The 19346-nt window shown below is 38.3% G+C and overlaps 1 protein-coding gene across 1 annotated transcript; it reads right to left on the bottom strand.

Moving 5' to 3' along the window:
- Positions 1-207: 207 nt before the first annotated feature.
- On the bottom strand, positions 208-18638 carry ddhd1a (DDHD domain containing 1a). The gene is made up of 13 exons (XM_024267839.2): positions 17442-18638; positions 15183-15359; positions 8464-8592; positions 7680-7827; positions 6169-6278; positions 5241-5347; positions 4897-5159; positions 4457-4532; positions 4163-4312; positions 4008-4072; positions 3764-3936; positions 2128-2325; positions 208-2032 (listed from the first exon to the last, which is right to left on the bottom strand). The coding sequence occupies exons 1-13, from the start codon at positions 18049-18051 to the stop codon at positions 1845-1847; spliced, it is 2394 nt and encodes a 797-aa protein (XP_024123607.1). The 5' UTR covers positions 18052-18638; the 3' UTR covers positions 208-1844.
- Positions 18639-19346: the final 708 nt, after the last annotated feature.

Here is a 19346-nt window from a genome sequence, read left to right on the forward strand (position 1 = left end):
AATTTTGGAAACTACAAATAGGATTATTGCCATTCTTGTCAGAACACAGCCCAGCTCCTCCTGTGTGTTTGTGGCTGGAGCAGAAGCAACACATCAATTGTCTTGAAGTCACTTTCTGCATTTTTCACAATGCAACACATGATCAAAAAAATAAAACGTCACGTTTCTGTGCAACTCATTCACAAAGACTGTGCGAGATCCAGGAGATCCAGGTAAAGTCAATCCTCTTGCATTGATTTATTTGAGGTTTCCTCCATGGTTTACAATCAGGTTAGCTTCCCAAGGCAGCCTGGTTTTAGCGAGTAGGCCGAAGCAAACATGATTCAAACATCAAACGACAGCTAGATTCAATGACAGACCAGAGACAAATAATACTTGTGCACAATAAAGCTGCAGTTTTACCAACAAAAACTAACATTAACTTAAATAGTGGAATGTAAAGCAGAGGGGAGTTCATTTATTTCAAATATTTTTGAAAAAAGTAGTTCAGAAGTACATGAGCGTTGGCACAGGGCACGACTTCTTACTTTATTTTAAGGGTTTACCACCATGTTTGAGGCTGCACCGACTATAAACTCCTGCTGTGTTCATTTAACCTATTGCTTTAATAAACCAGAGCGAAGAAAAATTGGAATATTAATTTGCCCTTTCACTTGGTCGCATGATTGCAACTACGACATGTGAGGCAGCTGCAGGAATAAAGTATTTTAATCAAGCTTTTCTGAAAGGGGAAAGTGCAAGTTGATGAAAAAAATAAAGAACATTTACTTTTATGTGGAATGCATCACTAATGCAATAAAATAAGATGACTTTAGTTGCCCTCTAATCATTTTTGACTATTTATCAGGGTAAATATTACTAAGGCAGCTAAGTCACTAGTTTATTTGGCCACAAGATCCTTTGTCCACACACTGAAGTTTATTTCCACAAATCGCTATGAAAAATACTTTTTAGTTCCAGAAAAATACATCTAGTACCACTGATTTCATCTGGAAATCAATATAAAGATTCAACAATAAAAAGAAAGTCTCTTCATGATTCATAGTCATTACAGAAGCATGGATTTTGGTTGAGTGCAATTTTTTTAAGTGATCATTTTTCTAGAAAAATCAGCTCTGGTTACATTAGTTTGAAACTCAGAAGTAACATTGAAAAGTCTTCATTTCTCTATATTGCAATTTTAAAGGGATAATGCCTTGTTTTTTCTTAAATGTGTGGAAAAAACAAAAATATTTATGACTGTTTGGCAGATTTCAAAAGGCATTGCATTTGCTTTTCTAGCAGTAGATTTTTCGACTAGTAGTAACTAAATATTGAAAGATTTATGTAACAAACATTTGCTCTCATAAATGGGTAACAGACATTTAGACACACAGCTTGAAGCCTCATTGGCTGAACCAGACAAAGACGTCACAAAGCTTCGGACTGTTTGGATTCAAGCACTGATTAACAAAAAACTAAACAAAAACAGGCTGCAGCTGTTTGACTTGAGGCTGGGAATGAAGTCTTTTTTTTTCTTCCTTCATTGATTGCAAAACATCCATGCATTGGAATCATTAGTCCCTTCTTCTAAATGTAACTAGCAGTCAGTCAAGTGTTTCTGGCCCAACGTTGTCACCTTATGGGTTAGCAAATACACACAAGCTAAACAAAAAGAAGCAAAAACATGAGGCCTTGTGTCGTCTTTTGAGTATTAATTTCAAAGAGCTGGTAAACAAAACAAAAAAAACTAACAGTCTGAAGAGTCTGAGGATGGAAAATTGTTAATTGAAGTCACTGAGTTCTGCCCATGAGAAACAAATGCCTTTACTGTGACACAACATCCTTCAGATGTGTGTTCTGCTTCAGTCCGACTCTGGAGTGTCGTCTATCGGGGCGGAGATTGTTGACTTCTGCTTATATATAAAGGTCAACAAAAAGAGTGCAACATCATGTGAGCACCAGTAGCCCGTGTGTGAGGTCACCGTCGACCAGTAACGGCTCTCCACCAATCCCTCCCGGAGTTCAAAATCAATACGTCTCTCCAGCTCCACTGCAAGACAGAAGGATCAGTTCATGCATGTCTAGAAGGCAGACCAACATTCTATTCGAACTCAAGCGGCGTGATGGATGAGCGACTAAACTCACATGATGTGTCAGCGGTAGGGGACATGGGTCGAATCATGGTGGAGAGCCCATAAGCTGATTGGCTTTCGGTGCGACTTTGCTCCTCTTCCTCACAATTTGGGCCTCCTTCGAGTCCTAAGGACACTGAAGGCTGGCTGTTGGAGCGGGAAAAACGGGAAAAGAGGATTCCGCCGATGCCCTTCCCAATGCTCGCAGCTCCTGCATATGAGGATTAAAAGACAGATCAGGAAAAAAATGAGAGGCAGATGAATTAAAAACAGATTCATAGCAGAAAACAATGAAACCTTTATAGCAAGTTAGGTCATGTTTACAGAAGTATTTTTAAAACATGCGCATAGGGAGGAGTTCTTACGCCACATGATGGCACTGTTGACTCATTACTAGGGATAAGAGGAAAAGAGCAACATTTATTCTTTAAATTGAGGTACTTTATTCATTTTTTTTCTTTTTTCAAACAAATGGAGACATAAGGATGTTTATTTCGACATGTTTTGACCACTGGCCTTTCTTAGGTTTTGCTTAGCATGTCACTGTTGGGCGTGGCCCTTAAGACACTATTGAGTCTGGGTGACCACGCCTCATTCGGACGGGTGTGGTCCACAGAGTAGAGACAGCAGCTCCTCATCTTTCCTCTACTATAGTCCATGTTGTGATATGAAATATTAAATAAACCTGACAGGAGGTTTCTAGTGCTCTGCATGTTCTTTTTTGAGTCTTCCTGCTGTGTTTCTCACATTCTGCTGCTTTTTTCTTGATTTGATGTTTGTCCAGTTTCTTCAGCACAATAATTTCCATAAGGCTTACATGTATATTCTTTTAAGTCCCTTTCCAACCATATTTTTTTCTTTCATAGAATTGTTCCCAGATGTCTTTTAGTTATAATTCTGCAATTTTTAGCCAAAATCAAAACCATTTTTAAGACGTATTTTATGCCCAGCGGCAGTTAGCTCATTAGAAATCCAATTAAGCGTTGTGGGCCGGACCGCTCCCTCCCCATCGCCAGCGTATAGCCTCAAGCTAGCATTAGCAGCGCAGAAATAATGACGAGCAATATTGGATCAATCCAGTCATACCGTTTTGAGCCAGAGGCCAGCTCGGATGAGCACGCGAGTGCTGAAGGCTCATCATTTCACGCACACCTTAGCATGAGCAGGCCAGGGTGCGCACAAGAGAGCGCAGTGGAGAAGAGAGACTTTGGCACGTCCTTTTCAGTAAGAGCGTCATAAGTTTGAGCTTTTTCTAGCATCCGGTTTTCTGATCAAATACGATTTGAATTTAGAAGTACTAAGAAACACAGTTTTAAACATAAATTATTTTGCGTAGGTCCTCCATCATGAGAAAAATGCTATAAGAACATGCTAAAAACAAAAAAAGGAAAATTTTCATTGTAGTGGGTCATCAAATATCTTTTGGGTGAACAAAAGATCAGAGATTTATCTTTGGTTCAAAATATGTCAAGGTAAACTATAACTCTATCTTTCCATTTGTCTGACAAAAAGAAAATAAGATCTGGTGTATGAACATGAAAGGCAAGAAGAACTTGATATCCACACTGAGTACTTGCTGACTGTACAAGATCATCTGTCCTGGCACATCAAAAAAAGACAGCAAGGTTTCTCTAGTCATAACAATTTACCGAGTATGCTAGCCTTTCCCAAGCTGGTGATGGATTCTCCGTAGTTCTTACGGGGAAGGACAGGAGATGTGCTTGGGCTGGGAATGCTCTCTGTGTCAGACGGTGGATCCTTTACAGGGTTTAGGAATGAAGGCCGGATTTCATCATAGGGTGTGGGATTAGTGGCACTAGACCTAAAGAAACAAATACAAATACATGTAAAACCATAAAAAAATGAAGACCATTACAAAAAGTAGGTTCTTACCAGTTTATCTGGACAGGTGCAATGTTGCTATAGTGTTTAAGGATGAGAGGCTCCAGTCTGTAGGCCTAAACAGTTAAAAGGTGATGAGTATAGACACGATGACTCTCCTTCCAACAAAATAATAAAAAAGTGACATAGGTTTAAGGAGAACTGACCACAGGGTCCGTGGGGTGGAAGACGTTGAAGAGCCGGCTGCAGATGGAGGTGGGTAAGATGTGGTCCTGATGACAGCTGATGCCTGGACGGATTCCTCTCAGCGCCAAAAACACGGCCAACGGAGAACCCATACAGAAAAAGTTTTCCACCTGTTAACAGCAGGATTAAAAGGTAAGCAGAACTTTATTATGGGAAATAGTAAAATAAATTGCTTACAAACAGGAAAATACTTTTAAGTATTTGTGCTACAACATTGTGATAGTTATACACGTCAACAAAAAGAATCATCTAACCTTAAATTTGAGAGCTGGAGGGACTGAAGGCCTCAAGGCCTCCAGAGCTACAAGCTGATCCTCCAAGTCTAGTAACCTGTCAAGATAAAATGATTTAAAGGTTAAACAAAGCTAAATCCATCAATAATCGAGCAATCTGCTCCACTTCTCAATTTACAATTTCTTTAGAATTTTGACACCGCGGCAAATTCAAGTACAATAGATTTCAAGTTGAATTGCAAATAATAAAATGAATTTTGATTTGAATTGTAACACTAAAAAACGATGACAATTTAAAATGCAGTTGATTTTGCTTTATATATTTAAATATGTAAGGTTCAATTTTCAAATTGTCAATTGAGACTTTGAATTATGGGTGAAAAACACATCAAGTCAATGAGCTTTAAAGAGGTCCAAACACAACGACTGAAAGTCACCGCGGCGTGTGAGCAAACTCCTACCTGCTGCGTGTGTTTTTCAGCTGCTGCAGCAGCTGCTTCTCCTCGTAGGACATCCAGCGCAAATCCATCTCCTCCTCTACCGCACGGTGCTCCTGCAGACAGAAGCGCACGGGATCCCATCCGGTGATGATGTCGTAGGTGATGACGCAGCCGAGGGAATGAGCCACGACGGACACTTTCCCGCCCTTGTCCTCAAACTCCGGGTTCCGAGAGCAGAAGAGCGAGTACAGTCTGTTCAGCTCCTGTGTGAGGCCCTTGGTAATCTGGGAGGAGAACGAGAAGATGCTTTAAACTGAAATGGAGACGGATGGATTTGTCAAAGCTTCTGAAAATGTTCGACTCACTTCGTCCCGATAAAGAGGGCTGTTGTAGTACATGATGTCCATGGCACTGCTGTTTAAGAGGTCTCTCAGCCCTCTGACTTTGTCTGGTGTGATCGACTCGACTGTATCTATAACATCAGAGTAACAACACATATAACGCTCACATTCAATATAGTTTATTATATCTGAAAATATATACGATTATTATTAGGGGTATAACGGATCACTGATAATCGGTATGGATCACTTTCCACGGTTCGGCACACACGTGTACCTCAGATCCCCTCAACATGCAATTCACGCCTCGTATTCGCGTCCACCATCCTAATTTTAACGTGCGTCAAAGTTGCTACTAGAGGCTTGTCCAAAAGCGCTTGAAAAACCTGACGCTCCTGCACCGTGTGGGAGGAGTTTTTCTTACACTCAAAAGACGAGTATGAGGAGAGGTCACGTTTATTTATTTTAAAGAGTTCTACAACAAAAAAAAAACATCGGCAAACATGTTTCCAGATACACATTTTTGAGGTTGTTCAGAGATTTTCCTGGTACATTTAATTTAAAGTTATAAAAGTTATAAATTATTCAATCCATCCAATCTAAAAATGTAGTGCCAAATGATGCACTTTTGTTTATATGAAGATCTTGAACATTTTTATGTATCGGAATATTCATGAGATCAAATTTGTTTTGATAAATAGATCTCGTTGTGCAAATTTTTGACGTACAATGTGTGTGTTTTGAAGTACTTTATATATACTTTATTAAAAATATATGTTGTAAAAGGTTTCAAAAAATAAATTTTTAGATTTAATCTACTTATTTTTCCTTTTTACTGATCCGAAAAATGATCTGCAGCGTGACGCGATCCGAGCTGTGAGTTTTGTGATCCATTACACCCCTAATTAATATCTTATTACAATTAAATAAACGAACAAACAAACAAACAAACCTCCATCTAGTGTGAGTTTGGAACGCCACTCGACAGGAAAGAATTCCACATGCTCGTCTTTGTGTTTTGAAAAGTGCTTGTCTTCCATCTTCCTTACACCTTCCCTCAACCTTTAAGAAAGGAAAAAATATACAAAACATTAGACCTTGATTATTAGGTTTACGTAAAAAGAGGTGTTGTGTCACCTGTTTTCAATGTTGCTCTACGGGTTTGCAGGGGACAATAAAAGCACATGCGTGGGGGGGGTGTATACATTGAAGGGTAAATGCAAACAGAAGAAGGCTTTCAGCTGCTGGGTGAATGGAGCACCTGCTGGATGTTTAGACAGAGCGGTTCCATGTTGTCAGAAGAACCTTTAGCGCTGAAGCTTGTAATCATACGGTTTCCAAAGCCGTCACCTTTGTGTTATTCCATTAACCTTAGCGTATAAATACAACCAAACCTCCTGATAAGACCAAGGCGACTACATTCTTAAATCTTTTATTGATGCTCAAAAAACTCTATTCTAACATCCTATTGCAGCAACCGGGGGAGAGATCAGGAATATGAGGCTGATCTTTTCTCTTGGCTCAGTGTGAGGATTGTAATCCACAGGAAGAGTCGGGCTTAATGTCTTCGACTTGGTCTACTTTGCCTTCTTAGTCAAATCTGCTTCAACAACAGAGTCCTCACTTGGTGAGACTGAAACATGGATGCGGTTTTCTTTTTGGTAGCTTTGGACAAACAATTTTCATTGAGGTTCCACAACCAGAAATTCTAACAAATATATAGAAATAACTCTTGCTGAATGATCTGTGTGTTGCTCATGCTAAAAAGAATATACAAGGTTTTCTATGGAAAAACAAAGGGAACAAAACGACAAGTGCAAGTACAGTGTTGTGTGTTTCAACTCTGGAGTTTTTTTGGTCACGGCTTAAACAAAACTTGCTTTTATAGTTCTAAACGTATAAGTTACTGTAAACAGCACAGAGTACAATGGTGTTATGATAAAATGGAATAACAACAACTTAGTCACAAAGTGGTAGACCAAAGGTCACTAAGGTCACCAACTTCTTACAATCATTACAGGCCTCCAAAGTTCAGCTCAGGATCAGTGGTAAAGAAGTTTCCATGAACGAGCAGCTGCTTCAGAGTAATACAAGAACAATGCAAAGCGTTGACGCAAAAGCGTAAAAGGTGTGCCACCAGACTCCGGAGCAGAGGCGACGTTCTCTAGAGGGAAGAATCGGGTTTCCTTCTCGAATGAGTAAGTCTGACTGCACTGCGCCAAACACGAACCTGCCGTAGCGGGTCAGGTAAAAAGAACTCTTAATTCCACAAAATCCAAATCAGTTTTGGACTCAATTCTACCATGTGTGTGTAGATTTTTCCTCTAATTAAAAACTTGTTCAAAAACATCTTTGGACTGGATCTAAATGAAATGTATTTTTAAAAAAAAATGAAACCTGCACAGTACACACACACTCAACTACAGTTTACATGAAATAGCATTTTGAACAAATTCAACTCACATTCCAGTGTTTTTAATAATGCGCCCCTGATCCATCTTCTGCCCAATCCCGTGCACCACAAAGACAATGTGCGTCGTCTGAGGGGGTCTATCCTCTGGAGAGGCCTCCTCAACGTAACCCCGGTGGAGCCGTGTGCCGCTGCTTGATGCTGAAATATAAAAAAGTCCAAGAAACTTTTATTTTGTTGTTTTTTTAAGCAAACTGCTAAAAAAAATAACAAAAAAACAAAAACTCCGACTTCACCTAAACAAAATCATTAATCTAAAAATAACGTGTTACTAAAGTGTACTGTTTAAATAGGTCAGTAGGTGAGACTCCAGTTGAGACTGTGACCTGAGAGTGTTTGGCACCACTTGTAATCGTAGCTTTACTTAATCCATTCATGTGAGGGACAGACAGGTAATAGAAGTCGATGAACTCACAGAGCGGAACAGAGATATTTATCTCACAGAGAAACACCTTGAAGAGAAACCTAGAATATTATTTCTCATCAGATTTATTATTGTTATGTATTGTTATCTGTACATAAAAAATTAGGCTATATGATCAAATTTAGACCAAAATAACAATAAGGATCACACTTTTTGAACGCAGTTAGACATATTCATTTGAGTTTGAATCAGAAGATAGGCACAGTGGTTTATGGGTAATTATGAAACATAACTATAAACTCAAAAATGCTCATTAAAATCTTATTTTCTGTTACAGAAATGTTTTAAATAAGCCTAATTAACTAATAAAAACTGGGAGTCTTCACTAAAAAGCTACATATATGTTTCCAGACCTTTAGAGAAACCCAGTTTTTGGGTGACAGTGCGTGCAATTTTGGAGGTGGTAGCATCACTGTAGAGGTAGACTTCGTCCACGCTGTGCCAATCTACATGGGTCCGGCTCAACTTCAGACTGTGGATGGCTGCAGAAGGGAAGGGCAGAGAAAAATGAAGTTAGAATGTGATTCAATTAAATGAGAGGAGAAAGGGCATCAGTGGAGGGACGTGGGAAGTTTGAAGGAGAGAGGGGAAAGAGAGGGACACTGACAGGGAGAGAGGATCAGTTGTATCCAGTGAGACACTGCATATTACAGAAATTAAAAAAGGAGACGTAATAAGCACACATTGCTACTATAGCAGTACAAAAATAGCAACCCATCTCTTCAAATAGCTCAATCAAATGCAGTCTGTGGCATTGATCTGCAGAAAGTAAAACATCACACAGTCAAACTGCATATTTCAGCTCTTGCTTGTCGTCTATTTGGAAAATCATCAGATTGAAGGTTAATTTAGCATGAGTGCAGTTCCAGATCAACTGTTTTTGCCTCAGTATGATGCTTTATGACTAAGCCAAGTAAGAGCAGATTTATGACAAAAGGACACCTCAAAAAGCAAAGAGTAATAAATAAGAAATGCTGACTAGACATTTTTTTTGCTGTGCTGCTTGCCCTTACAATAACCTGTTCAGTCAAGATCATTTGGATGAAATGCTTTGAGATGATGGGCTTTGTGTTGCAGACAGTGACAGCTCTTTGTAATGAACTGGGGATTAAGCATGAAACTTCAGCTAAGCTTTCAGAAAAATGCTCCAATCTACATTTTTCCAAACTAACAATACAGCGTGAATACTAGAATATTAATTTAGCAAATTCATCCAGACCTTGCATAACCCGAATCATTTTTAAAGACTATTTACAGAGCCCTGTGAATTTCCAGTGAGGTCAAAAGATTAATTTTGCCCTCAGAAAACACAAATTTGATCATTTAAAAGACTATAACATTTTTTTTATTTTAAATACAACCACACATATTCAGTGGAGACGACTGTTATTTGAATTTTCTTCTCATTTGTTGGAGTAACAATCATGTGCATCTACTGGTCACATATTTAAGTGTACTAGTTTCTCTTTTGTTGGGAACATTCCTAAGGATCGTCTTTCAAGAGATGGCAGCTTCATTTTGAGAACAAACTTTCCGATAATTAAAATTTGAAAACTGAAAGCACGTCATCAGTGTCTGACAGTAAAGCCTGCAGGGCTGCAGGAAGAAATATATTCATAAAATAAAGGAATTATGGGAAGTTTGTTTGGAAGCTGTAGCTGCGCTCTTTATTTTCTCTGATGTCTGCTTGCTGCACATGGATTCAAGCCTAATGGACACTTGGATTTGTTATAAGATAAGGAAACAAGCTGTGGAGCTTTTCTATTCACACCCCCAGAAATAAAAGAATAGACCCAAAGGGATTGAATGCACACAACATGTTTGGGCCGGTAATAGTGAGTACAAAGACTCCTCTGTGTGGCTCATCAACAGAGAGCCATGTTCTCTGTAGAGCTACTGTTCATTAAAGTTACTGTGACTCTGCAAAAAAAAAGAAAAAAAAAATAACAATAGAATGGCAAAAAGCTGGATGGAAAATGAATAAAAAAAAGCAGTAAAGCAGGTCGGATTTTCTTGAGAATCTGCTTCTTTATGGGGGTCTGGTCCTTGTCGTTGAGGGAACCATGTTGTGTGCTCACCATTCCAGGAAGCAGAAACAAGCAACAGTAGTTCCAAATTCTGGATCACAGCACAAAAAGGGAGTTCTAGCAACTAGGCCCAGTTAAAGCTGCAATCAAAAACTGGAGGAAAAAAACTGCTTGGTTTTCATTTGAATCACAGGAAGTCTAACTGAGCCTAGGTCTAGCGTAAAATAAGAATTCAAAGATGTGAACCACAAGAGACCTATGATCTAGAAGGAGGGGGTTAAATCTAGAAAAACTACTAAAGCAGAAGTAAACAGGAACGTGGCATTTTACAGTACCTTGGCAGCGTTTGCGCTTGTGACATCTAGTTTTAGCACTCGTCTGATATCCACTCCATTTGAACAGAAAAGGGAGGTAGAAAGGGGGCAGGTGGAAGAGAACTAACAACCAACAAAGAGTGAGTAATGGCCATCATTCCAGTGTCACTCACACAAACATCATCTAGAACAATGTTTACAAAACCCAGTTCTCAGGGCTCATCAGCCTGATTGTTCATGCTGTTTTGTAATCATCTTTTGATCAAAAGTGTTCCCAGTGCTCTTTTAAGTCTGATTTTTTAATCAGAATCACAAAAGTTTTGTCACTTTCTAGGACATAGTTTCAGAGTGGTGGTAGTTCATTAGAAATTTGCTCCGAGATGGGGGCAGGGCTGTCCGCCCTCTCTTCCCCTCCCCCACAGAGCATGGCGCTAGTGACCCGCCCACCATATTTTCTACGTCACAAATAATCTCTTTTTTTTGTTGAAATACTTTAAATTGAATTCTTTAAATACTCAGAAATGCGGTAATTTTTTAAAAATATGTCACCCATTTTCAGAAAAATACAATTTTCATTCAAAGTCGCCTTACTGAAGTCTTTAAAGGGTAACCAAACCCTAAATTAACTTTTTTTGGCTGTTGATCTCTATAAATGGGCTTTAAAAGTGTTGTCTGTTGGTCATAGCCAATTTTTTGAGAAATTGAAATAAAACTGATTAATTCTTCTAAATATAGTCAAAAATTGCCTGTCTGCTGTTCCCTACGGGTTGAATCGAGGTATTACAGTTGAATTTTGTGATTGGTCGAACCATGTAAGTTTCAGAAGTCCGACATCATGATCTACAGCTCCAGTAATGATAACAGCCCAGCCCCCAAGCCCCACCCCTCTGACTGGATTTTCAAATTTCGCCAGTGGGTGGAGTCGGCCTCCAACTTCCTGGTTTGGTTACACTTTAAGAAATTCAGCAGGGAACACACACTGTTATCAGGCTTGAAAATGTAGATTAAAAACATGCATGACGGAGAGTCCTGAGCTCTGGGTTTGGAAAACGTTGATCTAGAACATGCTAGCCTAGCATGTAGCATTGCAATTAGGTTACTGTTAAAAAAAAGGACAGCACATTACATAGCTGTGTTTGCATAAGGCTCACATTGAAATATTTTGATTACTAACATATTATTATTGCATTTCAAAACAGTTAAGACCTCTAAAGCTTGGATTTCTCAAGAAATAGGTAGGTGGCAGATTGGTTTTACTCTTGTCTGGAGCTGTTGAGACAGAACATTCACATTTCCACAGTCTTTTGAGGATTCTAAAGAGCAGTTTAGGCAAAAATTAAACACATCTTTAAAAATAAAATGTCCCATATAAGTGTGTTTAACCCTTTAACACCTGAGGCGTCGCCAGTGACGCTTTAACACAAAAACTTTAACATACTGTAACTTTTCAACAGTTAACACGATCAACGTAATTCCAGTAGATTCTGAAGGAGAAAACCGGCGCAGAAGTTTCAGTGTTAAAGGATTAAGTGAAACAGGATAATCACAAATATAAGATCTAAAATCTGAATACATTATATAAGGTTATCATTATTGAGAGTTGTCTTATCAATGAAAAGGTCATGACATCATGAGATACTTCATTGACATGCGCCACATTATCATTTCAAATTGTCCGTTTCCACCCTTTGAAAGGATAAATGAAATATTGTTTTAGTTTGAAAACATGGAAGATGTTATTTCAGTTCTAGGACACGAATCAGACGAGTAGTATCTAGATCTAATGTTCAACACCTTCTGCTGTTTTCCTTCAAATCCTTATTTTGACACGTTGTTTTTGCTGATTGACCTACATACGAAGACGAATCCCGCCCAGGAAGACTGCCACGAATAACTAAACCAGTGTTGCATGTCAGCACATGGAGCCTTAAATATATATATATATATATATATATATATATATATATATATATATAAAGTGAAAATACAAACCCATACTTTAAGATTACATCTGTTTTGCATGTGAAGCACTTAAAAAGAACCAAATGTATCTATTGAAGCACTCTTTTTAACATTGGAATAATTAGTATTGATATATTTTCATGTAAACAGAGGTAACTTTTTCAATATAGCTCTATATATCTTTAAAAAACTACATATAAATCAGAGCTGAGAAAGTTGGGTTTTGTTAATCAAAACAGAGACATCTACCAGTGTCAGATTGACCTCAGCGACTCTGATAATCCAAGAGTTTAGACTTGCAAATGTCAGCAGTGTTTCCAGGCAAAAGAGGAGGAAGACGATGGAGGAGGGGAACGCTGCAGCTGAGTTTACACTGCTTCTGTTTGCTGTAAAAAGCTATTGATAATACCCATGAGGATATTATAAAGCTAATGGCTCCATCATTACAAAAAAAGAAGTACTTTCAAAGGAGAACAATTTGATTCTTGTGCACCTCAGTGAGATCTGAAGGTCAAAATAAACCCTGTAGTCTCCACAAATAAAATAACTATTGTTATTAGATTGATAATAAGAGTTTACAAAGTCAGGTTTTGAGATGACTTAATTTAGACACCTTAATCACCAGTGATTACTTTATAATTCGTAGATTAGAACATTTGTGGTCATCTTATCTAAAGTATAGTGTGCTATTTCAAGGAATGTGGTTGATTTACCTAGTAGTCCATATGAATCATATTTAGCTCACATATTTCAGTTTAGACCACAAGCTGACAACTTTGCATGTTTGAGTTAAAGGAGTTTGGTTTACTTCCAAATTTGTTCTCACAGCTATTTTCTACCCAAGTACACTAAATGAAAAAACACAAAAAAGACTGGAAAAATGTAGGTCATGCTGGTTATCACTGCCAACATGCTAAATTCCCTGCTCCAATTCTAAATAAATCAATAATATATTTGTCAAAGTCTAAAATTTACTTTACTTGACAATATTAACTTCTTAAAGATAACTTTCATGGAACAAATAAATCATTTTTATCAGTACATTTTTGTGAAATCTGACATTTAAAAATAAACAAAAAAGCTTTTTTTCCCCCTAAAACTGTTGCTTTAAAAGACGATTAATAAATAAATTGATGTTGATATAGATTCAAATCATTAATATTTCTAAATCTAGCTCTTTAAATCAAATATGCTAACATTTAGTAAAATATGGACCACTGTGTCTCCTTATTACATAACATATAACCAGCTTCACCCAGAAGAAGGCGGAAAAAAAGACTTTTGGAGAGTAATGTAGGTTGTCATACATCCGTTGTATAATCAATTTATCTTTTGTAATGGGCTTTAAGGTTTCTTCAGCTCAACTCTGAGTGCATCTTATTATTAGCTCTAAGATAAAGCACTCCTGTGTTCAGGCTGTTTGTAACATCAGCCCAAAGAAAGTGAATTAATGGAATCTGTGACTGTGCTAAATATAGAGGTGCAAACAGTCTGCAAAGAAAGAAAGTATATTTTTCTTCTAAAGATATTGTTTAGGTTTTAATTATTCACCAGCTACAATAAAATGACAATCAGTGCTACTCTTTAGCTACAAAAGAGGCTGTTCAACAATCTATGTTTTGTGTATATATGCAAATATGTCAAATTTGCAACTCCCTAAAAGAAAATCTCTGTGTGCATGTGGAAAAATTCAGATCTTTCATTGGTCAAATTCAACTAACTAGAGTTCTCCTGGGTGCATTTTTGGAAATATTTTGGTGTAATTTGAATCTCTAATTTCAAACATGACCCAATTTTCCCACTAAAAGGTGTTGCATTTTCTTGAGTACCATTCCCACCCCCATACTAATCTCCCGTGAGGTTCTTGTGGAACAAGATGCTTTAACAGGACTGCTGAATCAAAGAAAGCCATTACACTTCCCTGAAGCATAGCCATCAGACAGGGACGAGCCAGAATGTATGGTATGTACCCATTTGACCTAGAAGGCATGACACGGCGAAACGCGAACATAAATGATTGGAAGGACCTGAAGATTTTTCTTCACTCTGCTCTGACACCAACTGCAGGCAGGTCTCATAATTCCTCTTTTATGACTCTCACTGCTCGGGTCATAGCTTTGCTTTAACTTTTTTTGACCAACACAGAATTTGGTATTGAACTATAATGTTTGTTTATCGACAAACCAGTGAATAAGACATTTATAAACAGCCACAAAAAATCTTTATGGATTTAACTTCTTAAGCTATGTTCACATCGTCCTCTTCAACACCACCTAAAACGAAAAGTCAAAGTAAACGCAAGTAAATGAGGGACTCGGATCAGGTAGGGACGTGTAGATGGCTTCCCTCTTTACTCATGGAAGGGCCAACCGTTTCAAAATTGACCATGTGGGAGAACTTATACGACACAAACTCTTTCATATATCTGAATAGACCTGTGAAAGAAAAGGCCTGGAGCAAGAGTGACACCACTTTGACATCTAAGTCTGTTCAAGCGCTAGTAAACAGTAGAAAAAGAGAAAGAAGAAGAAGTCCTTCCCTGCTTGACCAGTGTGAACACCCTATATTTGTGTTCATGAAATCGAGTTAAGAGCATTCCTGATTATTTGTCACATTCCTGGTGTGTCCGTAGCTTAAAACAAAGAGAAATTCAATAAAAAAAGAATTGTCTAATGAAAACAAATGATCAGCTGCTGTTCAATGACAGCTTCTATGTTAAGGACCATAACACATTGAACAATGTTCCTCTTATCTTTATTCGGTACTCACCATCTTTGCTATCAACTGTTTTGACCACTAAATCGGTCTCAATGGTGTCTTGCGTCTGCTGTCCTCGGAAATGGCTCAGATGTTCTTGCTCAATCAGGTCGCTCTCCTCCTCCTCCAACGGGAGCCACGTTCCATCGATGAACCACTGGCCTCTCATCACAGGAATATGGTCTTGTTCTGTTGAAAAAGGAACTTTACCGTCAGCTATTCCTTTATGGACTGTTGTGTGCGTGTTTTAGACCCACGTACAATATGTATTATACTCAAAGTAACAATTTCAAGGCAATGATTGGGAAGAAACGGACTCCTGTTCAGAGTGTGCTGCAGATGACATACAATGAACTGACTAAATTAGTCTGACAATCCACAGGGACCACGCTTCAGTGTTCAACTGTGCCGGGCCATGTTTGATTACAGTCTAGAATTACATTAACACCATTCAGACTTCATTCCTCTGAGACTGAATAGGAGTCTAATTGTAAATCTTAAATTAGTCACACTTTGAAGAAAGAGCTCAGACTTTGCTGAATGAACTATCAGAATGAATAAACACCCAAAAACATCTGCAGACTCTCCTAGAGATAAGGAGACTCACTTGAATGTTTAGGCTGGGAGGGACGAGAAGCTGTGATAAGAACTCAGTTCATGTCTGCTTGGAAAAGATGAACTATAGTTTTTTTTTTTTTATAAGGTTGAAAATATATTTTTTACCTTGTTTGCCAACACTAATGAACATCATCTCATAAAAAATGAAAATGTTTGAACTGTTTCAGTCAAATTTAACTTGTACTCTATAAATGACCTTTTTAAAGCAACTTGTCAAGTTCTTTTAACAAAAGGAAAGTCACACTCCAGTCATCTTTTGAGCTGTTTTAAAGGTGTTAGCAGTGTTTTATTTATTTATTTATTTTTAAAAAATAAAATTGCTATTTTTCCGACATAGTTTCTGCAAAATGGAAATAGTTCATTAGAATTTGCCTCTGCAATGTGGGTGTGGAGTAAACCTTCCCTCATTTCCCATGATCCCTTTGTTTACAAGCTCTCCTGCAAGTTTACAGCCCCTAACAACCCCAAGACAACGTTAGTGATGCAACAAAAATAGCGACCAATATTGAAGCTATCCAACATTACAGTTTTGAGCCAGATGCCAGCTCAGACAAGGAAAACAAGGACTTTAAAGTCCCATTCCAACTATATGTTTTTCTTTAGTAAAATTGTTCGCACTGATATTTTACTTATGATTATGCAGTCTTTAGCTAAAACCAAAAAGCCTTTTTTAATATACATTTCTGCAGAGCAGCAGAAGAACATTAGAAATTTTCCAGAGTTGCACAAAAGTTAGCTTTTCAATAAAAACCCAGTATTTCCTTGTTTACACTCTCTCCTGCTAGCTCGTAGCCCCTCACAACATTACCGTAACAAAAAAACAAACAAACAAACAAAGGTGGTTAGCAATATCAGAGTTATCCAGCTGTACAAAATGGCAGTCATATAGAGAATATTATTTAATGAAAATAGTTTATGTCAAGAAACGTTTTGTTTCCTAACTTGTGTATTTGTGTGCAAGTGGATGATTTAGAATTAAAGCGGAGCAGGGAGACTTTGGCCCGCTCATGGCAGACGCTGGGTCACAACTCTGAGCTTTTACAAACTGTGGGTTTTCATCTGGTACTTATCCAACATGATTTGAGTAAAGAAATAGTTACATTATTTTATATATAGACCCTATATCACGAAAAATACGCAATTAAGAACATGTTGAAACCTATTTTTATAGGAGTGGGTGTTTAATGGATGTATTTGTCAGGTGGATGCATGTGAGTGGACCAGGGAGCTTGTGGCTACATCACTGCTACAAGCTTATTTACTCCAGATTAACAATTATTTGAATAAAGAAATACTCAGAAAAGCAAATTATTTTTTATGCACTTTCTCCATCAGAAAAATGTTACCAGAGCACGTAAAAAAACATCAATGCACAAACATTCCCCCAAAATACCAATTAGTCTGTCAATCTGAAAAAAAAAAAAAGAAGAAAAAACTGCAGCTAAATGAAAAGCAAAACAGGTTCCTCAATCAGGTGTTTGACTTCTGTTTTTTTTTAATATAATTTATGTTGGATGGGGAAATGTAGAGGCCACTTCCTGATGAGATTGTTCATTAATTCTATTTATGTTGTCTGCAGAACATGAAATGTGTATCAGGTTTATGACAGGAGAGCATTTGTGGATGATTCTGATGGACAGTGAATAAACTTACGCTTCCAGTAGACAGGAAAACATTCCTTCTCCTTGATGTGAACCTCATAGAGTCCTCCTCGAACACAGACGGGCTCCACGTTGATTTCGATGCCGTCTGGGTCCCTCTCCTCAGATGAGGTGTCCACAGAACCTCGGCCTTCGTGCGCGCTGCAGCTCGCCGTCTCTCCCGTCACAGCGGTACCGTTCGGTTCCGGACTCTCCGGACCTTTACTCTGACGAACAGCTGACGGGTTCAGCTCGCAGTATTTCCGAAACATTAGTTCAATTTTAAGCGAATCGTGTCCGAGAAAGGGCTTCCATGTCTTCTTGTCCTCTTTGTAGAACCACCGAACCTCCTCGGGTACCAGCTCGGTGACGACTTCGTTGAACCTGTGCCTGGAGCTGTTGGACCTGGACCTCTTCCTCCTCTCGAACAGGGGGCTGCCATTGCTCCTGTCGGGGTCTGCGTACTCCAGCGGGCTTCCGTCCAGGTAGGCTTCCGGGGAATTGAGGTCCAGCAGCAGCTCGCTTTGAGTCTGAGCGCCGCGGTGTAAAAGCGGCAGGTGTCCCTCCAGCCCCGACTGGACCGAGGACATCCCCGCCTGCAGCGAATCGTCCACAAAACTCATCTCGTGACAGGAGAAGACATCGTCCCCCAAAGCCCTCTTCTTCTTCTTGTTGTTGCTGGAGTCCCGGACTTTCGCTATCTCTGCTCAAACAAGAGCTCAAAGACGAGTACTTAATAATAAAACTGTTCGTAACTTACAAAGCAGCATCGCCTCTTCTGTCACTTTACTTCAATTGTTCACTAGTTCAGTTCCGAGACATAACCCCCGCGTAATTATAAATATTTTCCGGAAATCATACGCTAAAAACATTGGTGTAGACGCGCTTTTAATAACACTCCCCATAGGCGCAACGCAGCTAGCTAGCTAGCTAAGCTAACGAACGAAGCCGGCTGGACGACGAAGGACAACGTACTAGCATAAGCCGTTCACGTTCTCGTTTACTATATGAGAAATATTCACCCATGACAAAACTCAAAACTCTTATCGAGTCCCTTTACCCGTGTTTGACAAACGCAACACAACTGTCACCAAAAAAATGTATGGGCTCCCAGGTCCCCGTGGAATTTCAAACCCGTCCGTTGACAAACAAATCTCGCATAGAGACAGCGGTGTAGTATTGAGGTGTTGCCAGATCCGGTGTCAGAAACAAGCATGCGCAAACACACCGCCTCTAAAACGTGACGGTGTCAGATCTCACCAGTAAACAGTATCATGTATTTATCTGATTTGGACAAATATTTGATTTTATTTTTCCTCAAAATTGCAATTTCTCCTTGAAAACATGTAAATCTAAATTTGTGCACATAGTTGTTTTTAAAAACTAAGTGTATTAGGGCACACGAACTTAAAAAAAGTGTACAAGGAACTGAATCATGTAAACTGCTTTTTTTATATGTTTGAAGTATAGAAAAACACGTTTACTTATTGTAGTTATCTAATCACCACAATTTATCTTATTTTTATGGTTAGGTAAACAAATCAAAGAAAAAGATAATAAAGAGGGAAAAAACACACAATTAATAATAATAATAATAATAATAAAAACCTCTGGCCATTTTCAAATTACCTTAACATTTAAAAAGAAGAAAATAAACCCAAACCAGAGGTAGGTTGAGTAGCAACAAGTTATAATCAAATAAAAACCATATTACTTCTATTTCTGTACCTAGGTACCTTGGGAAAGTTCTGGGTAACAACTTTATATGTCAAATTTATAGTTTAAAGGTCTTTGATCTTATATTTTTGACTCACAAAGCATCAAATAAAAACTAGTGTGCTAAACAAAAAATGACAAATACAAATAAAAGAACAACATTTCAGTAAATAAACCCAAACTGTAATCAGAGTAGTAAAGC

This window comes from Oryzias melastigma, linkage group LG22, assembly GCF_002922805.2.
Source record: "Oryzias melastigma strain HK-1 linkage group LG22, ASM292280v2, whole genome shotgun sequence".
Taxonomy (NCBI): domain Eukaryota; kingdom Metazoa; phylum Chordata; class Actinopteri; order Beloniformes; family Adrianichthyidae; genus Oryzias; species Oryzias melastigma.